Source organism: Thalassophryne amazonica, chromosome 18, assembly GCF_902500255.1.
Source record: "Thalassophryne amazonica chromosome 18, fThaAma1.1, whole genome shotgun sequence".
Lineage (NCBI taxonomy): Eukaryota > Metazoa > Chordata > Actinopteri > Batrachoidiformes > Batrachoididae > Thalassophryne > Thalassophryne amazonica.
This window is the reverse complement of record NC_047120.1, coordinates 16,793,467-16,815,843: the sequence shown is the minus strand read 5'-3', so window position 1 is coordinate 16,815,843 and position 22,377 is coordinate 16,793,467. Positions and strand designations below refer to the sequence as shown.

Genomic DNA, 22,377 nt, shown 5'->3' with positions numbered 1-22,377 from the left:
CCCATACGATACGTAGCATGATACATGGGTGCCCGTAAGATGCGAATCATGATGCCTGGATGCCCATACGATACGTGTCATGATACATGGGTGCCCATACGATACGTGTCATGATACATGGGTGCCCATATGATGCGTATCATGATGCATGGAGGCCCATACGATACGTATCACAATACACGGAGGCCCATACGATACGTATCACGATATATGGGTGCCCATATGATACGTGTCATGATGCATGGTTGCCCATACGATACATATCGTGATATATGGGTGCCCATACGATGCGTGTCACAATACATGGATGCCCATACGATACGTGTCATGATACATGGATGCCCATACTATACGTAGCATGATACATGGGTGCCCATAAGATGCGAATGATGATACATGGGTGTCCATACGATACGTGTCATGATACATGGGTGTCCATACGATACGTGTCACGATACATGAGTGTCCATACGATACGTGTCACGATACATGTGTGCCCATACGAGCCATGTCATGATACATGGGTGCCCATACGATACCTGTCATGATACATGGGTGCCCATACGATACGTATCATGAATGCTTGGTCTTGTTGGATTTGTGAGAATCTACTGAATCTACTGGTACCTTGTTTCCAATGTAACAATAAGAAATATACTTAAAACCTGGATTAATCTTTTTAGTCACATAGCACTACTGTTATTCTGAACACTACTGTAGTTCTGGGAACTGTCAGAGAGAAATGACAGCTGACCAAAAAAACCATGTTTTCCCACCAACCGCTCAATGCCACAATGGATCTATCTAACAGGGCTGTGACAATAGTTGTCTGCCCATACGATACGTATCATGATACATGGATGCCCATACGATACGTGTCATGATACATGGATGCCCATACGATACGTGTCATGATACATGGATGCCCATACGATACGTGTCATGATACATGGATGCCCATACGATATGTGTCATGATACATGGATGCCCAAAAGATGCGTATCATGATACATGGATGCCCATACGATGTGTATCATGATACATGGATGCCCATACGATATGTCACGATACATGGGTGCCCATACGATATGTCACGATACATGGGTGCCCATACGATATGTCACGATACATGGGTGCCCATACGAGCCGTGTCACGATACATGGGTGCCCATACGATACGTGTCATGTTATATGGGTGCCCATACGATATGTGTCATGATACATGGATGCCCATACGATGCGTATCATGTTACATGGATGCCCATACAATGCGTATCATGTTACATGGATGCCCATACAATGCGTATCATGTTACATGGGTGTCCATACGATATGTGTCACGATACATGGGTGTCCATACGATATGTGTCACGATACATGGGTGCCCATACGAGCCGTGTCACGATACATGTGTGCCCATACGAGCCGTGTCACGATACATGGGTGCCCATACGATACGTGTCATGATACATGGGTGCCCATACGATACGTATCATGAATGCTTGGTCTTGTTGGATTTGTGAGAATCTACTGAATCTACTGGTACCTTGTATCCAATGTAACAATAAGAAATATACTCAAAACCTGGATTAATCTTTTTAGTCACATAGCACTACTGTTATTCTGAACACTACTGTAGTTCTGGGAACTGTCAGAGAGAAATGACAGCTGACCAAAAAAACATGTTTTCCCACCAACCGCTCAATGCCACAATGGGTCTATCTAACAGGGCTGTGACGATATTTGACTGCCCATACAATACGTATCACGATACATGGATGCCCATACGATGCGTATCATGTTACGTGGATGCCCATACAATGCGTATCAAGTTACATGGATGCCCATACGATGTGTATCATGATACGTGGATGCCCAGACGATGTGTATCATGATACGTGGATGCCCAGACGATGTGTATCATGATACGTGGATGCCCAGACGATGTGTATGTGGGCACCCATGTATCATGATACATGGATGCCCATACGATACGTGTCATGATACATGGATGCCCATACAATACGTGTCATGATACAGGGATGCCTATTCGATACGTGTCATGAAACTTGGATGCCCAGACGATGTATATCATGATACGTGGATGCCCAGACGACATGTATCATGATACGTGGATGTCCAGACGATGTGTATCATGATACATGGATGGCCATACGATGTGTATGTGGGCACCCATGTATCATGATACATGGATGCCCATACGATACGTGTCATGATACACGGATGCCCATACGATACGTGTCATGATACACGGATGCCCATACGATACGTGTCATGATACACGGATGCCCATACGATACGTGTCATGATACACGGATGCCCATACGATACGTGTCATGATACACGGATGCCCATACGATACGTGTCATGATACACGGATGCCCAGACGATACGTGTCATGATACACGGATGCCCAGACGATACGTGTCATGATACACGGATGCCCAGACGATGTGTATCATGATACACGGATGCCCAGACGATGTGTATCATGATACGTGGATGCCCAGACGATGTGTATGTGGGCACCCATGTATCATGATACATGGATGCCCAGACGATGTGTATCATGATACATGGGTGCCCATACGATGCGTGTCATGACACATGGATGCCCATACGATACGTGTCATGATACACGGATGCCCATACGATACGTGTCATGATACACGGATGCCCATACCATACGTGTCATGATACATGGATGCCTATTCGATACGTGTCATGAAACGTGGATGCCCATACGATGTGTATCATGATACGTGGATGCCCATACGATACGTGTCACGATACATGGATGCCCATACGATACGTGTCACGATACATGGATGCCCATACGATACGTGTCACGATACATGGATGCCCATACGATATGCGTCACGATACATGGATGCCCATACGATACGTAGCATGATACATGGGTGCCCGTAAGATGCGAGTCATGATGCATGGATGCCCATACGATACGTGTCATGATGCATGGGTGCCCATACGATACGTGTCATGATACATGGGTGCCCATACGATGCGTATCATGATACATGGGTGCCCATGCGATGCGTATCATGATACATGGGTGCCCATACGATGCGTATCATGATACATGGAGGCCCATACGATGCGTATCATGATACATGGAGGCCCATACGATGCGTATCATGATACATGGAGGCCCATACGATGCGTATCATGATACATGGAGGCCCATACGATACGTATCACAATACACGGAGGCCCATAACATGCGAATCATGATACATGGATGCCCATATGATACGTGTCATGATACATGGGTGCCCATACATGTCACGATACATGGGTGTCCATACGATACGTGTCACGATACATGTGTGCCCATACGAGCCGTGTCATGATACATGGGTGCCCATACGATACGTATCATGATACATGGATCAGGTAGGAAGCAATCATTTGAAATGGATGGGACATCAGGCAACACTCAGACTGGGTCTACAGTACATTGCACCATCTGCTCACTGAAAGTGGTACTATGTGTCTATCCAGTTTGAACCAGCAGTTGAATATCTAGATTTTTTTTTTTTACTTTTTAAATTGATTTCATATTGTAAAATGAAATCTCGCAGTACCCCTGCTACCCAACTCATCACATCGTTACAGAAAGGGGCACTGATCAAACATAAAAAGGTGATGAGTTGGTTGTGAAAATATGTTATGCTGTATATACATACAATATCCGGTGGGTTTATGTCGTGGGTCGTGTGTCCGTTGGCATCAGCATGTGTAAACGTCTTCTCCGAAACTGCTGGACCAATGAAGCTGAAACTTGGTGTGCATGTTCTTACCGACGAGGACACCAAATTTTGTTTGAGGCCTTCCAATACAATGTCAAATATGGCTGCCATACTGGCTATCTTGAAAATCTCATGTACGTATACCCATTTGTCAGCCATAAATGCAGCAGTTGAGCTAAAATTTGCTATATGGGTAGCAATCTGCATCCCTAACAACATATTCAACAGGTTTTGCACAATTTTCAATTTTGATCTTGATTTGGCCCCTGTACTGTGACCATGCCCACTTTTTCAGTTGTCACATTAAACATCTCAGAATCCACTGAACCAAAAAAGCTGAAACTTGGTGTGCATGTTCCTACTAGGCATGTGAATCTCATCACTGACAACGATTCGATACGCACCTGGATACACTACCAGCGAGACGATACCTATAGCGATACATGCTGATATGATTCACCCCTGTTCCCAATTCAATGTGATTTGATATGTATTTGATGGTGATTCAATTCCTCACAATGTGATATGATGTGATGCAAGCAGGCAGTGAGTGTTGCATCATGATTTCAACCGTCAATAGGGCACCGCAGTCTCGTTTGAACCCTGCATGATATCGCGGGATTCGACCACTTAGGGGGACCTCTGCTCTATTACGCAATATATGTACATAGCATGACTTCACACAGATAAATGGTGTACTGTTTTGTTTTTGGCTGCAATCACTGAAGCAGTGGTGAAAAGTTTTATTTTTTTTTGGTTCCCAGTGGAAAAGAAAAGATGAGGCAAATGGGAGACGTGGTGTAGGTAAGTGTTAGCCTACACAGCTAACCCGAGTAGCTCCGTTCTTTCGTCTGCAAAACCGCCTCAAGACATTTGTGCTCCGGGACATCAACAAACCGCAACACATGTCCACTTTCCCACCACGTCGTCCCTTTTTCTTTGTATTTTCACTTTGCTTACATGTAATTTGCCCAAAAAAAACCATTGAAAATGCCATGGTTTGTCCTCTGGAAGTAGAGAAATGACATCATATGCGTCATATTTTCCCCCTTTAGTGCCTGCCCCCAAATGAGACTGCAGTGCCCAATTGAATCGATGCACACTGAATGAATCGATACACTTGCATCCCACATGTTTGTATCTAGATACAGATTTGTATTGACTAATCTCCACATACCTAGTTCCTACCCATGAGGTCACCAAAGATAAGTGGAGGTGTTCCGATCTAAATTCAAATATGGCTGCCATACTGGCCATCTTGAAAATGCCATGTATATCCATTTGTCAGCCATTTATGCAGCAGCTGAGCTCAAATCTGCTACATGGGTAGCAATCAGCAAGCCTAAAAACATATTCAACAGGTTTTCCAAAATTTTCAATTTTGACCTTGATTTGGCTCCTGGACTGTGATCATGCCCACGTTTCCACTTGTCACTTTAAACATCTTCTTAAAAACCACCAATCCAATGGAGTTAAAAACTTGGTGTGCATGTTCCTACCCATGAGGACACCACATTTTGTTTGCGGCATTCTGATCCAATTTCAAATATGGCTGCCATGGCAGGCATATTGAAAATGCCACCTAGAGCCATTAGTCAGCAGTTTTTAGAGATACTGAGATGACATCTGGTACAAGGGTAGCTAGTAGGTAGCTCCAAAAGATATCAGATAGGTTTTTAGGGTTATTTTTTATTTATTTTGACCTTGATAAGACCTTTGGACCTTTTCCCACTTTTCTAGCTGAAACTGTGATGTCTTGTGTCATAATAATAATGCCTGTGGTACTATTTTTGTAACTTTACTCCTGTACATATATTGGATGTTTTGTTGGCTTACTTCACTAGACGTCTTGGTCTCTCTGGCTGTACAAGCTGAAAAGAATGTGTAACAGGTTAGAATAATAAAGGATGCAGATAGAAATGTACTGAGAAGTGAAGGGACTATGTCAAAATGGTGGAGTGAGTACTTTGAGAAACTGATGAATGAAGAAAATGAGAGGGAGAGAAGGCTGGATGATGTGGAGAGAATGAATCAGTGAATTAGTAGGGATGAAGTGACACCATCCATGAAGAGTGTAACGGCAGTTGTTGGAGTTGATGAGATTTTCATATAAGTGCACACTTGCAGTGGTATATTGTGTGTGTGTGTGTGTGTGTGTGTGTGTGTGTGTATTACATATGTCTATTGCTGGCCTTTTCCACCTACAGGGAACAGACTGTTCTGGTTCATGCACCAAATTATGAACTGTTCAGGGAGTTTTGCCAAAACATTAAGTGGTTGTTAACTCGAGAAGTTGGTTCGCAGCTCAAACCAAAAGATGCTGATTTCTTTAGCATGAGCCAAGACCACACTTTGATGACATCATTGATTTCTTGTTCTGCGCAAAACTGGTGGAAAAACAGACCCATTCACTTGATAGCACTGACGTTCAAATAACCCTGAACAGCAGCCATTCAAGAAACTGTTCCATGTTGATGGAAAAGGCCTATTGTTGACACATGCCTGTATCCACCACACTCAACTGTTCTTCATTTCTTTTCTGTTTTTGTATGGAGCAGAACTTTGTGGTGAAGGCAGATGACCTGGAACAGATCTGTGAGCTAGGCCGAGGGGCTTATGGTGTAGTTGACAAGATGAAGCACGTACCGAGTGGTCTGATCATGGCTGTCAAGGTAGGTTGATGAGCAGATGGCCACCTTCTTCAGTGCCAGGCTCCTTAACATTGAGAAACACTCATTTATTCATTCATTTACTGCTGCTGGTCCATGTCAGGGTTGCGGTGACTGTAGGCCGAGCAGCTTAATCCACACTTCCCTATTCATGTCCAAGTCCTCTAACACTTCCTGGACATCCCGAGGTGTTCCCAAACCAACAGGGAAATATCCCTCCAGCATGTCCTTGGTCTTCCCTAGGAACAGCAATCGGTCCCCTCCAAGTTTCTCCATCTTTGCCCATATGAGCATTGAAATCCCCCAGTAGGACTTAGGAGTACCCAGCAGGAACCAGTTATAGGATCCCACTTAGAATGTCCAAGAAGGCTGGGTTCCCTGAACTGCTGTTCGGTGCATATACACAAACAACAATCAGATTCCTCGCTGTGACACAAAGTCGTATTGAGGCCGCCTTCGCATTCACCAGGGAAACTCCAAAATAATGGAACTCAGCCGGGTACTAGTGAGTATCTCCACACTTGCCTGGCACCTCTCACTCCGGACAATACCAGAGAAAGAGTCCAGCTCCTCTCCAGGAGTTTGGTTCCAGAGCCCATGCTGGAGGTGAGTTCAACTATTTGTAGTTGACATCATGCAACTGAGAAACATGTTTGCACGTATACAAACAACAATATGAACAAACAAGAGCAATCAGAGATTTCTGTCATCTGCCAATTCAGATCTGGATCACCTCCAAAATTTAATGGAGTCTTCCATGGGCTAATATGTATCTGTGTTGAAAATTTCATCAAAATCCGTGACGTAGTTTTGACGTAATCCTTCAAAGTGTATATAAAGTGAAATCTTGATCCAGAATCCAGATTTGGATCCGGATCACCTCCAACATTTAATGGAGCCTTTCATGGCCTAATATGTATTTGTGGTGAAAATATGGTGAGAATCCGTGAAGTAGTTTTGACGTAATCCTTCAAAGAATATATAAAGTGAAACTTGATCCAGAATCCGGATCTGGATCCAGTTCACCTCCAAAATTTTATGGAGTCTTCTATGGCCTAATACAACCCCTGACAAAAATTACGGAATCACCGGCCTCGGAGGATGTTCATTCAGTTGTTTAATTTTGTAGAAAAAAAGCAGATCATAGACATGACACAAAACTAAAGTCATTTCAAATGGCAACTTTCTGGCTTTAAGAAACACTATAAGAAATCAGGAAAAAAAAATTGTGGCAGTCAGTAACGGTTACTTTTTTAGACCAACCAGAGGAAAAAAAATATGGAATCACTCAATTCTGAGGAAAAAATTATGTAATCATGAAAAACAAAAGAACGCTCCAACACATCACTAGTATTTTGTTGCACCACCTCTGGCTTTAATAACAGCTTGCAGTCTCTCAGGCATGGACTTAATGAGTGACAATCAGTACTCTTCATCAATCTGGCTTCATCTTTCTCTGATTGCTGTTGTCCGATCAGCTTTGCAGGTTGGAGCCTTGTCATGGACCATTTTCTTCAACTTCCACCAAAGATTTTTAATTGGATTAAGATCCGGACTATTTGCAGGCCATGACTTTGACCCTATGTGTCTTTTTGCAAGGAATGTTTTCACAGTTTTTGCTCTATGGCAAGATGCATTATAATCTTGAAAAATGATTTCATCATCCCCAAGCATCCTTTCAATTGATGGGATAAGAAAAGTGTCCAAAATATCAATGTAAACTTGTGCATTTATTGATGATGTAATGACAGCCATCTCCCCAGTGCCTTTACCTGACATGCAGCCCCATATCATCAATGACTGTGGAAATTTACATGTTCTCTTCAGGCAGTCATCTTAATAAATCTCATTGGAACGGCACCAAACTAAAGCTCCAGCATCATCACCTTGCCCAATGCAGATTCAAGATTCATCACTGAATATGACTTCCATCCAGTCATCCACAGTCCACGATTGCTTTTCCTTAGCCCATTGTAACCTTGTTTTTTTCTGTTTAGGTGTTAATGATGGCTTTCGTTTAGCTTTTCTGTATGTAAATCCCATTTCCTTTAGGCGGTTTCTTACAGTTCGGTTACAGACGTTGACTCCAGTTTCCTCCCATTCGTTCCTCATATGTTTTGTTGTGCAGTTTCGGTTTTTAAGTCATATTGCTTTAAGTTTTCTGTCTTGACGCTTTGATGTCTTCCTTGGTCTACCAGTATGTTTGCCTTTAACAACCTTCCCATGTTGTTTGTATTTGGTCCAGAGTTTAGACACAGCTGACTATGAACAACCAACATCTTTTGCAACATTGCGTGATGGTGTACCCTCTTTTAAGAGTTTGATAATCCTCTCCTTTGTTTCAATTGACATCTCTCGTGTTGGAGCCATGATTCATGTCAGTCCACTTGGTGCAACAGCTCTCCAAGGTGTGATCACTTCTTTTTAGATGCAGACTAACGAGCAGATCTGATTTGATGCAGTTGTTAATTTTGTAGATGAAAATTTACAGGGTGATTCCATAATTTTTTCCTCAGAATTGAGTGAGTCCATATTTTTTTTCCCTCTGCTTGGTCCAAAAAAGTAACCGTTACTGACTGCCACAATTTTTTTTCCTGATTTCTTATAGTGTTTCTTAAAGCCAGAAAGTTGCCATTTGAAATGACTTTAGTTTTGTGTCATGTCTGTGATCTGCTTTTTTCCTACAAAATTAAACAACTGAATGAACATCCTCCGAGGCCAGTGATTCCATAATTTTTGCCAGGGGTTGTATGTATCTGTGTTAAAAACTTTGTCAAAATCTGTGAAGTAGTTTCAACGTAATCCTTCAAAGCCTATATAATGTGAATCTTGATCCAGAATCCAGATCTGGATCTAGATCTAGATCACCTCCAAAATTCAGTGGAGTCGTCCATGCCCTAATATCTAACTGTGGTGAAAATTTGGTGAGAATCCATGAAGTAGTTTTGACGTAATCCTTCAAAGCCTATATAAATTGAAACTTGATCCAGAATCTGGATCCGCATCCAGATTACCATATGTATCTGTGTTGAAAATTTCGTCAAAATCTGCGAAGTAGTTTTGACGTAATCCTTCATAGCGTATATAATGTGAAATCTTGATCAAGAATCTGGATTTGGATCCAGATCACCTCCAAAATTTAATGGAGTCTTCCATGGCCTAATATGTGTCCATGGTGAAAATGTGGTGAAAATCCATGAAGTAGTTTTGACGTACTCCTTTAAAGTGTATATAAAGTGAAATTTTAATCCAGAAACCGGATTCGGATCTGGATCTCTTCCAAATTTTAATGGTGTCTTCCATGGCCTAATATGTACAGTATCTGTGTTGGAAATTTCGTCAGAATCTGTGAGGTAGTTTTGATGTAATCCTTCAAAGCGTATATAAAGTGAAATCTTGATCACGAATATGGATTCGGATCCATATCTAGGGCTGGGTACCGACCTTCGGTTCTTTTGTGGCACCGACCAAAATGCTTCGGTAGTATTGAAACATGCCTCGGCTTTCGGTGCCAAGTTTCGGTACCCAGAGGTCAATTGTGTGCAAGAAGAGTGGTCCACAGCCGTCCTCCTCAGCATTCAAGTCCACCTGTGGACGTTACAGAGCACGAGCAGCCTGATTCAAAATCTCCACCACCGGACTCTGCTTCATCTGAGAGTACCAACGACGTGCATCGCTTTGAAGCAATGAAGCACTGTTCTGACCCACTGCTTCGGTTCTGTGCTTCGCTACCTTTCAGAAGCGGCAAATCTGCTTCTTAACCCCTCTCAGAGCCATTAATATCAATTGTGAGTCAGTTTTGTGCGGATAAAAGTCACTAACTGGGACTACTGTCTCCTTTCGAGAATTGTCCTCCATTCTCAAAGCACCAAACGCTGTGCTGCTCTCTGCCATCATATTAGAAAGATAGACTCCTGTCAGAATGAATAACTTCAAAGCGAGTTGCCGTTTAAATCAAATGACACCTCTTTCCAAACATTGTAATACAAACAATAAATTGCAGTCAATCAAAATGTTTTTTCCTCCCAAAATGAGACGTCCTGCACTGACGTGCAGCAGCAGCAGGCTGAGTTCAGCTCAGAGGTATGGACAGACAATCCTGCCAAAATGTCTGAAACGCAATGCTTTTGACAAAAACTACAGTGTTTTCAAGTGTTCTTTTGCTCTGGAAATTATTCATTCATTCATCTTCTACCGCTTAGTTCAATTAAGGGTCGCGGGGGGCTGGAGTCTATCCCAGCAGTCATAGAGCGCAAGGCGGGGTACACCCAGGACAGAACACCAGTCTGTCGCAGGGCCACAAATGGACAAACAAACAGACACACCCACACACACACCTATGGACAATTTTAAAGAGTCCAGTCCACCTAACCCGCATGTCTTTGGATGGTGGGTTAGTTGGTGGGTTAACCAGGTGGATTAGATCGGATTTGGGTTATCACTGGGTCGCTTGGTGCCGATTGGCCCTCATGACGGGTCGGGTGGGGGGGTGCTGGTGTTAAAAAACAAACCCAGACCCACGCATCACTGTCATTTGTATTCCTGACTCAGAAGGTAAACTTTGTTTTGATCCTGAAAGGTGGCATTAGTATGACACCTACTGGCAGAAAATAATAATTTCTAATGTCATTATCTTTAATTAACTATGATGTCATGTACCTTTGCAGTCCACCACAGCTACCTTGCAAAGAAAAGATTTGAAACCTTTTGTCTGTGGATCCTGAGCTTCACTTTGAATCTCTCGGTTAATGTGTGGCTCTCTGAGCTGCAGATGTCTTTAGAAGATCAGCATGCCAAGAACCAAGTTCTCTGGGTTCTTAAGTAACGTCATTGCTCATTGCATCAGTTTAAATATTGAATGTGACACAGTGAAGCGTGAAGACTTTGGAGCCTGTATGAGGCTTGTGTGTCACTGATCTCTCACGTTCTCCCTTACTCAGCGGATTCGCGCAACGGTCAACACTCAGGAGCAGAAGAGGCTGCTCATGGATTTGGACATCTCTATGAGGACAGTGGATTGTTTCTACACAGTTACGTTCTACGGAGCACTGTTTAGAGAGGTATGGTAAATAAATCCTCATAAGCAGTGATAAAGTACTTCTAAAATGCTGATATACTGTATCTTATTGTGTTCGTTTTGATGAAGAGGATTATGCTTTGAGATCTTCCTTGACCCTAAACACCATTTATCACTCCAAAACACAATGGTTTGTGTTTCAGATCAGATCAAGTTGAAACTACTTCTAAGTTTTATAAACCCTGATCTGGATGTTTCTGATAAATCCTGTTCACATCCAGTCAACAAAAATACACTGCTATCATAACCAATGGCAGTAAACTTTCTGGCATGTCCTCCTCAACCAGATGCAGCTCTATTTTAAAATTTAAATAGCATCTTTTCCAGATCAGGTTGATATTTTCCACAAGGTTTCATAAAAAAAACACATTCCAGAGTATGTCACGCTATTTTCTGTATGTTGAGCTCACAGTCCCATGGAGATAAGTTTAAAAATGGACAGAAACTCAATAGCACATGTGCACACCATAGTGTGCACTGTTACTTAACATTAGAAGATTTAAATTCCAGTAAACAAGATGGACAAATAAATGTGCGTTGGACAACATATTAGATGTTATTTGATGCAGTTTGTAAAAAAGGAATTATCAGATTGACATAGATTTAAGTCGTACTGTAAACCTCTGCTTACGATTCAACATCTGAGAGAAAAATGAGTGGCTGATGTTTCTTGGTTTGAAAATTTAAAGCCCTTCTGTCTTCACTTCCATACATGTCCAGTATTTTTGAATTGTCTAAAATGATCTAAACTAAAACTAAAAAAAAAAAACAACAAGTTTACAACAAAGCCTTTGAGTTATGAGCAGTGTCTGTCCTGAGCAACTCCATGCCACCAGGTGATCTGAAACCCTCTTTCCACTCTTGATCATCTTCGTGGCTGTTCTCCCGTTATCCTTATTAATCTATCACACTTCCTGATTCTCTCTTTTAATGCCATCAACCATAATTCTCTCTAATTTTCTTCATTCACTTCCTCAAAATGCTCCCTCCACTTTCTCAACACATGTTCCTTATCAGCAAATTGGTCTGGCCAGTTGGTATAAGTCCTTTTGTCCTTCCTTAGTGTTCAGCTCACTGTACACCTTTTCCTCAGCCTTTGCCACCTCTGGATTCATACCTTCTGGATTTAGTTGTATTTTCCACATACAACTGTTGATTTTCTTCATCTCTCATCAAAATGTTTTTTGCTAATCTCTTCCTTCTTGTACTTCTTGTACTACTGTTACTTCCTCATTCCACTACAAGTCTCATTAGCTTCCTTCCTCTGTCTAGCTGCCTCCCTCACCACTTCAGTCATCCAGCATCTTAACCTCCACCCAACAACATGAGGTTTCCAACAACTGCTTCTTCCTTGAACATCCACCCTCTGATTCTTTGTTTAGCCTTCACTCTCTTCCTATTTTTCACTTCCAAACTCATACACTGATATCAGGGCACTGCCTAGCACGGGACTCAACTGCACACCAGCAGCAACTTGTGCATGAAGGACCTTGACCAAGGGCCTTTATTGTTTTGTTTTTTTTTCTGGTCTGACTGGTATTTTAACCAGTGATACTCTGGTCTCAAGACCTTAGATCGTCACCTTCCCTCCCCTCTATGTGCACTGAGTTGATAACATGTCAAAAGTGTAAGTAGTCTTGGCCATCAATAATTCCATATACAACAGCAAATTAAGGAAGAACTAAATAAGAGGAAGTTTGTTGTTGTTATTATTACTATTATTATGTAAAATAAAGTCAAAGGCACACTACAGATTTGCAGCAGTGACTTTATATTTTACAACCCCAATTCCAGTGAAGTTGGGATGTTGTGTAAAATGTAAATTAAAAACAGAATAGAATTGCTTGTAAATCCTCTTCAATCTATATTCAATTGAATACACCGCAAAGACAAGATTTTTAATGTTCAAACTGATAAACATACCACTGTCCCAGCTTTTTTGAAACATGTTTCAGCCATCCATTTCAAAATGAGCAAATATTTGCACAAAAACAATAAAGTCTATCAGTTTGAACATTAAATACCTTGTCTTTGTGGTGTGTTCAATTGAATATAGATTGAAGAGGATTTGCAAATCATTGTATTCTGTTTTTATTTATATTTTACACGTCTCAGCTTCATTGGAATTGGGGTTGTATAAGATGGTTTGAAAAAGCCTGTTAGTGGTGGTGCTTACGTACAGATTCTGTAGCACAAAATAGATGACTCTATTAGGTACACCCAGAAGAAGAAAAAGGTGCCTCAAAACACATAAGCATACCAAACGGCAAATGTCAGCTGTCCCCATTTACTGAATCAGTGAATAAAAATAGCTTTTATCAAAATCATGAAAATAAAGACATTGAACAAAGCTGATGTAAGTTTATAACTCCAAATTATTTTTTTCAAAAAGATGAGGACATCTGCATTGTCTGGTGAGAGGAGTACAATTGTAACTTTTCTTATAACCCTTTCAGGACTTACAGATTCGTTGTACCCTCTGATCTGAATTCAATCAGCTCAGTGGTGTTGATGAGGAGATGTTCGGAAAAAGTCTTCTGTGCACCTCCTTTCAGCACAGCGCTTGGTTCAGTGAGCGCAAAACTGTACAGGGAAGAGATGATAGACACTTCATCCTCAAATCAACATTTCTCCATGTAATGTGGAGTTGCGTCAGGAAGGGCATCCGGCGTAAAACCTGTGCCAATTCAACATGCAGATCCACCTTGGATTTGCTGTGGCGACCCCGAGTGCAAACAAGGGAGCAGCCGAAGGGACTTACTATTGAGATTTTCTGTTGGTTTTTGGGCCCAGAGGTGCACTGAGCGTGCATTGAGCAGGAACAGGCTGCATTCATGACATGTACGTACAGCTGCTTTAACTTCCACTCCGACTGTGATTTTATCTCAGTTATTGAAATGAATGCAGTTAAAATATAGTGGGGAAAACAGTCGTAAGATCATTCACATGGTAACAATCAATGAAAACAAGCGATTTGATGTTCTAACTGAAAAGCACCATGCAGAATTTTGACATTAAAGGAGACTCAAACCTTAATGAAGCCCATCTTCCTCTTCATGCCCCTCTCCATTTTTCCTTTCTTTTCTTTCCAGTGTTATTGTCAGCAAAATATTAAAAAAGCACGCATTCATAATGGATAAATCACAAAACATGTTAATTTCAAACCCAAGGCATTGTTTCTAATTTGCAGTGCTGAATGTAAACATGCAAGGTTTTAGAACAAAGACGGGGCCAAAGGACTGAATGCAGGACCTGACGGGTGCCGTGTAACGCTTGAAAAAGTTGTTTTATGGCATTTGCGCATTATGTAGGATCAGGTGGCTTGATGGGAATGATTTAAATAAACTTAGCATGTCTCATCATTGCAGTAGAATGGCAGGTCCTTTAACACCAAGTCCATTTTTATAATTATTTCATTGACAGATATTGGTGCAGACTCCTGATTCTTGAGTAACTGGTAGAAAATTGCTTTTGTCTTTTAGTAATCATCAGATATTTTCTGGCTACCGCTCATTTTGGTGCCTGCATGGACTGGATCTTGGTCGGGGCTGTGGAGTACTGATGCAGTTGTGGTTATAAATTTACATACACCTATGGTTGGCATGATAGTCATGGTATTGTTGGGCTTTTAATGGTCCTTCAACTGTTCTTTTCCCAGGGTGGAATGACTGTACAGCATATATCATTATGGACTTTAAAAAAAAACAAGAATTGAGTGCAGACGTTTGCATTATTTTGGATCTTCTCTCATGCACACAGGGTCAAAAATATACATCCAGGTTCAAATATATGAGGTCTGTTAGAAAAGTATCCGACCTTTTTATTTTTTTCAAAAAGCTGATGGATTTGAATCACATGTGCTTGCATGAGCCAACCTTGAACCTTCGTGCGCATGTGTGATTTTTTTCACGCCTGTCGGTTGCGTCATTTGCTTGTAAGCAGCCTTTGTGTGAGGACATGTGCAGTGTGCTCAGCGGATTTTCCTTTCAAGGAAATGGCGGAACGACTGGAGCAGCGCGACTGCATCAAATTTTGCCACAAACTGGGCAATAGCCAGGTGGAAACCATTGGGATTATTCAGACGGCTTTTGGTGATGATCCTATGGGTATCACACAGATTAAGGAGCGGTACAACCGGTTTAAAGATGGCCGCACAACGGTGGAGGGCGCGCCGCGCTCCGATCGGCATCAACACGCTGAAACGACCGGATCATTTCCAAAGGGAACGCTGTGGTGATGCAGGACCGTCGTGTGATTATCCGAGAAATTGCGGAAGAGGTGGACATCAGCACTTTTTTGCCACATTCGACTGTGACAGAAGATTTTGCCATGAAAAGAGTGGCGGCGAAATTCATCGGCATGAAGCTGATGGCGCAGCAAAAGCGCCTCCGTGTTGAAGTCTCACAGGACATGTTGTAACATGCCCAGCTCATCAACCATTCGGAAGATTCGGGGGGCGCCACTGAGCAGTGCATGGAGTAGACCAGTTTTTGGAGGCTCCTCCGCGGTGCTCTTGAAAATTATTATCTTGGCAGTCTAAAGCAATTTTTTTATGCTCCCTTGACCTCCCGAATTCTCTGGAGCCTCATCCAAACTTTTTCTAAGAGACGACATGCCTAAGAAACTTTATAACGCCGAGTCACGTTGAACTGTTTCTGCTAATGCTAGCAGCTAGCAGCAAAGACACAAGCAATGACATGAATGACCTGTGCCTTCTATCTGGGAGAAGGTATCTGAGAGTCTTCTAAAACACATTAATGAGAGATTCGATAAGCTGGAGCAGACACTTGAGGCTGTGAAATGCTCTCAAGCTGAGGTGCTCGAGAAGGTGGGAACTATGGAAGAACACATGACGGAGCTGGACAGCCGCGTTAGCAACCTGGAAGAAGCTTTAATGACCCTCAAAGACGAAAATTACACACTCAAGCTCAAAATAGACGAGCTGGATGGTTGTGCATGTCGCAACAACAATCAGAATTTCTGATTAAACCAAAGGGCCATATTCTCTATGATTTACTTTTGCTACGTCCAGACACCAAACGCTTAATCTCCCGTTTCATGAATGTTCTTACCACACCTACAAATACAGGCCATCTCAGAGAAGCCTGGGCCAGGGAGTCAGGATTGCCAGTGAGTGAAGTACTTTGGGAGAAGAGCCTGTCAGGCATACATATATGCTCTATTAGTTCCAGGTACAGATTGATCCAATTCAAAGTCATTCACAAGCTGCACTTTTCAAAAGTCAAACTTAGTAAGATATATGAATCATGCTCCCCCTTGTGTGCTAGATGTGGCACGGAGGAGGGTTCAGTATTTCATCTTTTCTGGCAATGTCCAGCATTACATAATTTTTGGTCCCATATATTCAATTGGTTCACAGTTCATCTTCAAAGGAACATCCAGCCCGACTGGACTCTAGCACTATTTGGCTGCTCAGACAAAACAGGGCCCCTCCCGGCCCATCACAAGCAGGTTCTTAGCACTGGCATGGTTGCTGCAAAAAAACTTATACTGCTAAACTGGAAATCCTCAACCCCCCCATGTTTTAAGAGGTGGCTTGATGAAATGCTTCTCGTTGCCAAGCTGGAGCAGATTCGTTTCAGCAAATCAAACTCACATAGTCACTTTCTCAGAGTGTGGAAGCCCTTCATTTCATTCCTAGACAAAAGCTAACTTTTTGTAGCTTGTCTTTGCTGCTGGAGTATGTCTCACTTTTATTATAGGGGAGCTCTATCCTGTGTAACTCACAAGTTTAACAGATTTCCACCCACCTTTTTTTTTTTTTGCATATGTGTGTATACAGGTATAGGTATATGTTCTTCTGTTGATTTGTTTGACCTATACCCACTATTTTACAGAGATTCCTTTTTCTTTCTTTCTTTTAGAGGTTTCATTGGGGAAACTCCGCTTTCCCATGATGTCAAGAAATTATCAACTTTGCACATTGTCCCTCTATGAAGCATATGTACTTATTTAAACTGAGGAATTTGTGTATTTTGTTTCCTGTTCTGTTTCTGTTGTCAAAAAAAAAAAAAAAAAAAACCCAAAAAAACATTCGGAAGATTCAGACGGCTTTCGGTGGCTTTTCAGTCGTGTGACTATCCGAGAAATTGTGGACAAGCTGGGCATGTTACAACATGTCATGTGAGGCTTCATCATGGAGGCGCTGTTGCTGCGCCATCAGCTTCGTGCCGATGAATTTCACTGCAACTCTTTTCATGGCAAAATCTTTTTTCACAGTGGAATGTGCCGAAAAAGTGCTGGTGTCCACCTCTTCTGCAGTTTCTCGGATAATCACACGACGGTCCCACATCACCACAGCTTTCACTTTGGAAATGATCCAGTCGTTTCAGTGTGTTGATGCCGATTGGAGTGCGGTGCGCCCTCCACCATTGTGCGGACGTCTTTAAACCGGTTGTACCATTCCTTAATCTGAGAGGATCGTCACCGAAAGCCATCTGAATAATCCGAATGGTTTCCACCTGGCTGTCGCCCAGTTTGTGGCAAAAGTTGATGCAGTAGCGCTGCTCCAGTCGTTCCGCCATTTCCTTGAAATGAAAATCCGCCGAGCACACTGCACATGTCCTCACACAAAGGCTGCTTACCAGGAAATGACGCAACCGACAGGCGTGAAAAAAAATTACGCATGTGCACGAAGGTTCAAGGTTGGCTCATGCAAGCACAGGTGATTCAAATCCATCACGTTTTTGAAAAAATAAAAGGGTCAGATACTTTTCTAACAGACCCCGTATACATGCATTCACTTAAGTGTTTTAATAAAATGTCTTTAACAGTACAAGATCAAGGCTATTAACTCCTCATTAGTGATCGTGATTGATTCCAACTGGTAGTGTCAGGATACGTGGTCGCACAAATGCAATACGTAAGATGTAATAATAAGCTTTATCTCAAAAACAGTCCAGGGTCTGGTACACAGAAAGACAGGCAGCGCAGCAAAGGTACAGATGAGGGCAAGGCAAAACTATGTGGACAGGCTGAGGTCAAAAAGCACGGAGACACACAGTATCAGAGGCTGAGACAGAAGGCAAAATCCAGATAAACAGAACGAGGTCAAAATACACTATGAGGGAAACGAGACAAGATCAGAGCTAGAACGAAGATACAAAGATCGACGAGCTGGCACCACAGTGAGGCAAGTGAGAGCTTAAATAACAGGTGATGTAACAACGTGCACGTGTAATCGAGGGTTCTGGAAGGAGGTGTGGTGGGTCTGGTGTGGTGAGGTCTGGTGAGACAAAGAGACGGGATGAGAAGCAAGAGAGAGAGAGAGAGAGAGAGAGTGAGTGAAAACAAAGCAGATCAAAAGCATGAGGAGTCAGTGAATAAAAGCCAATGGTGAAAGTATAACGTTTCCACAGACCAACAAAAGGAAACGTGGGCAAAATAAAGGGCAAACTAGGAAACAGAGTGACAGACCTAAAAATAGCCCAGGAATAATAAGACTATAAACAAGACTAGAACCAAAATCTGAATATGACAGAAGTATAAATCTAATAACATCACAGAAAATAAGAAACCAATCTATGGAATGACCAGAAAATAAAGAACAGAAACAAAACCAGAACTTACAGCAAAACCGATAATGGAATGATTAGAACAAATGATCACAGGAAACACTACCAAAAACAAAAAGAATACAACAAGATAATAAAACACCAAAGATACGTAATAAACAGAAACAGAGAAAACATAATACAAAATGATCATAAAAGGGCAACCAAGAAGATCAAATAAGGGGAGGCAGATGACAATACGGTACAAGCCCCGAGCCAGGACCCACCCTGACAGGTCGTTTCTCTTTGCAAGCATAAAAAAGATGTGTTTGACAACAGTCATTGGACTGATCAATACTCTGAGCAATGGGAAAGTCCAAGGAACTCTGGGAGAGCTAAGAAGGAGAATTGTAGATTGAAACAAGTTGGGATGTCTCTTGAAGCCATTTCTAAACGACAGCAGATTCTAAGATTATTCGTTCTAACAATTTTATGTAAGTAAACGTTAGTCAGATGTGAAATCACTTTGCCAGTGTCTTGTAGAAGCCTCAAACTGTCACCATCAGATGAGAGAAAAATGGTTAGGATGTTCATGTAGACGCAGAGCTCGACTCTCTCTTGCTTTTCTTGTGTCCATATTTTTGTTGGTATTTTTTCCTTCTCAGTTTAGCTTAGTGGCAGATTTTAGTTCATACAGCCGAACCCAACTACTTTTTATCAGGGAAAATTTCACAAAGTTGGGTTTCGATACTTTTTCCATACCCCCGGAGATTCTACCATCCCGCTGTTGAGGAGACGCCGACGCCCAAGGGTGAGGAAGCAGAAGCGGGGGAAGCGAGCTGGACTGCGGGCTAGGCTACAGGTGAACCCACACAAACCAGCGCTCCCAAATCTGTTTCTTGCCAACGTTGGGTCTATCATCAGTAAGATGGATGAGATTCACGTGAAGTCAACATGTTACTGTGTGAGCATCTTTATGGAGACATGGCTAAATAAAGGCATTCCGACACTGCTATCAAGCTGGCCGGCTTCAGCACACACAGAGTGGACCGGACGAAGGACTCCGGGAAAAGCAGGAGAGGAGGAATGTGTGTGTTTGCAAATAATGGTTGCAGAGATGCAGAGCAGCGGAAACTATCCACAGACATTGCTGCCTGGATTTGGAGCTTTTAATGGTAAGGAGCAGACCTTTTTTTTTCTCTCGAGGGAATTTAATTTGATAACGATAATGGCTGTATATATTCCCCCTCATGCTAATACTAAGTTAGTAGTGGAGACGCTGCATGATGTCACGAGTAAACAGCTCACTGCTCATCCTGATGGAGTGATGATAGTTGCGGAAGATTTTAATCATACAGATTTAAAATTGGTTATTCCCATTTTTTTTTTTTTTTAAATGTGAATTTCCCGACCAGCGGAATGTTTTAGATCAGGTCTACACTAATATTCTAGGAGCATTCAAATCAAGTCCTTCAGTGCATTTAGGAGAATCTGATCATCTCTTGCTGTCCTTGACTGTAGCCTACCGACCCTTGATCTGTAGAACTAAACCAGCCACCAGGACAGTTACCATGTGGTCTGTGGAAGACACCTCAATGCTGCAAGACTGTTTTGGTAGCACAGACTGGAGTGTGTTTGCACATGAGGACCTAGAGGTGTATGCTGAGTCAGTTCTGGGCTACATATGTTTCTGTACTGAAAATGTACAAACTCACAGAACACTAAAGGTGTTCTCCAATCAAAAGCCATGGATGAAAATGTACGAGGTCTGTCCATAAAGTAACGGTCCTTTTTATTTTTTTCAAAAACTACATGGATTTGATTCATATGTTTTTACGTCAGCCAAGCTTGAACCTTCATGCGCATGCGTGAGTTTTTCCACACCTGTCGGTTGCGTCATTCGCCTGTGAGCACGCCTTGTGGGAGGAGTGGTCCAGCTCCCTCACCTAACTCGGCTTTCAGTGCTTACCAGTCGAGTGAGTATAAGAGAAATTGTGGAGAGCTGGACATGTCCCAACTTGTCGTCTGGCACTCCGAAACGGAGGTGTTCCTTTGTCTTGCTACATCAGCGGCTCCGTCGTGACGCACGAAGCCTCCGCGCGGCTTTCCATGACAAAATATCTTGTTAAAAGTGAAATCTGCCGGAAAATGGCTGATGTCCAGCTCTTGTGATAACCAGAGAAATTGCACACAACGGTCCCGGCTCCACACAGCCATCTGTTTAGAAATGATCTGGTGGTTTCTGCCTCGTCGTCGCAGCTCGGAGCGCGGCGCGCCGAGCGCCATTGTGGGTCATCCTTAAAGCTGTAGTAACAGTCCTTATTCTGTGTGAAGCCCGTAAAATTTTCACCGAAAGCCAGATAAATTTTTCGAATGGTTTCCAGCTGCATGTCTCGAACACTTTCTGAAAAATTTCTGATGGAAAAAAAGCCCAAACCATTCTGCCATTTCCTGACAATGAAAATCCGACGAGGGAGCTGGACCACTCCTCCCTAAAGGCGTGCTCACAGGCGAATGATGCAACTGACGTGTCGAAAAACTCACGCATGCGCACGAAGGTTCAAGCTTGGCTGACGTAAAAACATATGAATCAAATCCATATAGTTTTTGAAAAAAATAAAAAGGACCGTTACTTTATGGACAGACCTCGTACAAACTCACAGAACAATAAAGGTGTTCTCCAATCAAAAACCATGGATGAACACAGCTGTGAGAGCACTGCTGAGGGAGAGGGATGTAGCCTTCAGGGCCGGTGGCACACAGGCTTACAGCGTGGCTAGGGGGAGGCTCCAGAAAAGCATCAAAGAGGTGAAGCGGTCCTACAAACTTCACATTGAGGAGCAGTTTAAAAACAACAACCTGCGCAGTATGTGGAAAGGCATCAAGGCACTGACAGACTATAAATCTAGCAGCCCGCTGGCCAGCAAGGATGCAGAATTGCCAGATGTCCTGAACCAATCATTTTTGCCCGCTTTGACATCCTAAGGGACTCCATCTGCTGGGGAAGCACCACTGGTGCTGCAACACCAGGTGAGCGCAACCCTGAATGGTGGGAATGGTCATTCCCACATGTCTAAAAAGTCTACCATCATCCCTGTGCCCAAAAAGTCATCCATAACAGGCCTGAATGCTTATCACCCCGTAGCACTGACCTCTATCGCAGTGAAGTGCTTCAAGAGACTAGTGCTCTCACACATTAGATCCATTGCCCCCCCCCCCCCCCCCCCCCCAGATTTGCACAGTCACCATTTCACTTACAGAGGGAATTGCTTCCTCAGAGGATGCCATTAACACGTTGTTCCACTCGGCCCTGGCACACCCAT

At 42.6% G+C, this 22,377-nt stretch overlaps 1 protein-coding gene across 3 annotated transcripts in view; it reads left to right on the top strand.

The window, feature by feature from the left end:
• Positions 1 to 22,377, top strand: part of map2k6 (mitogen-activated protein kinase kinase 6) — a 250,419-nt gene that overhangs the window by 184,820 nt on the left and 43,222 nt on the right. For all 3 annotated transcript variants that reach the window (XM_034193371.1, XM_034193373.1, XM_034193372.1), the window contains 2 exons: positions 6,353 to 6,466; positions 11,404 to 11,523. In XM_034193371.1, coding sequence (XP_034049262.1) covers positions 6,428 to 6,466; positions 11,404 to 11,523 — 159 coding nt within the window. In that variant the 5' untranslated portion in view covers positions 6,353 to 6,427. The remainder of the gene's footprint in view (positions 1 to 6,352; positions 6,467 to 11,403; positions 11,524 to 22,377) is intronic.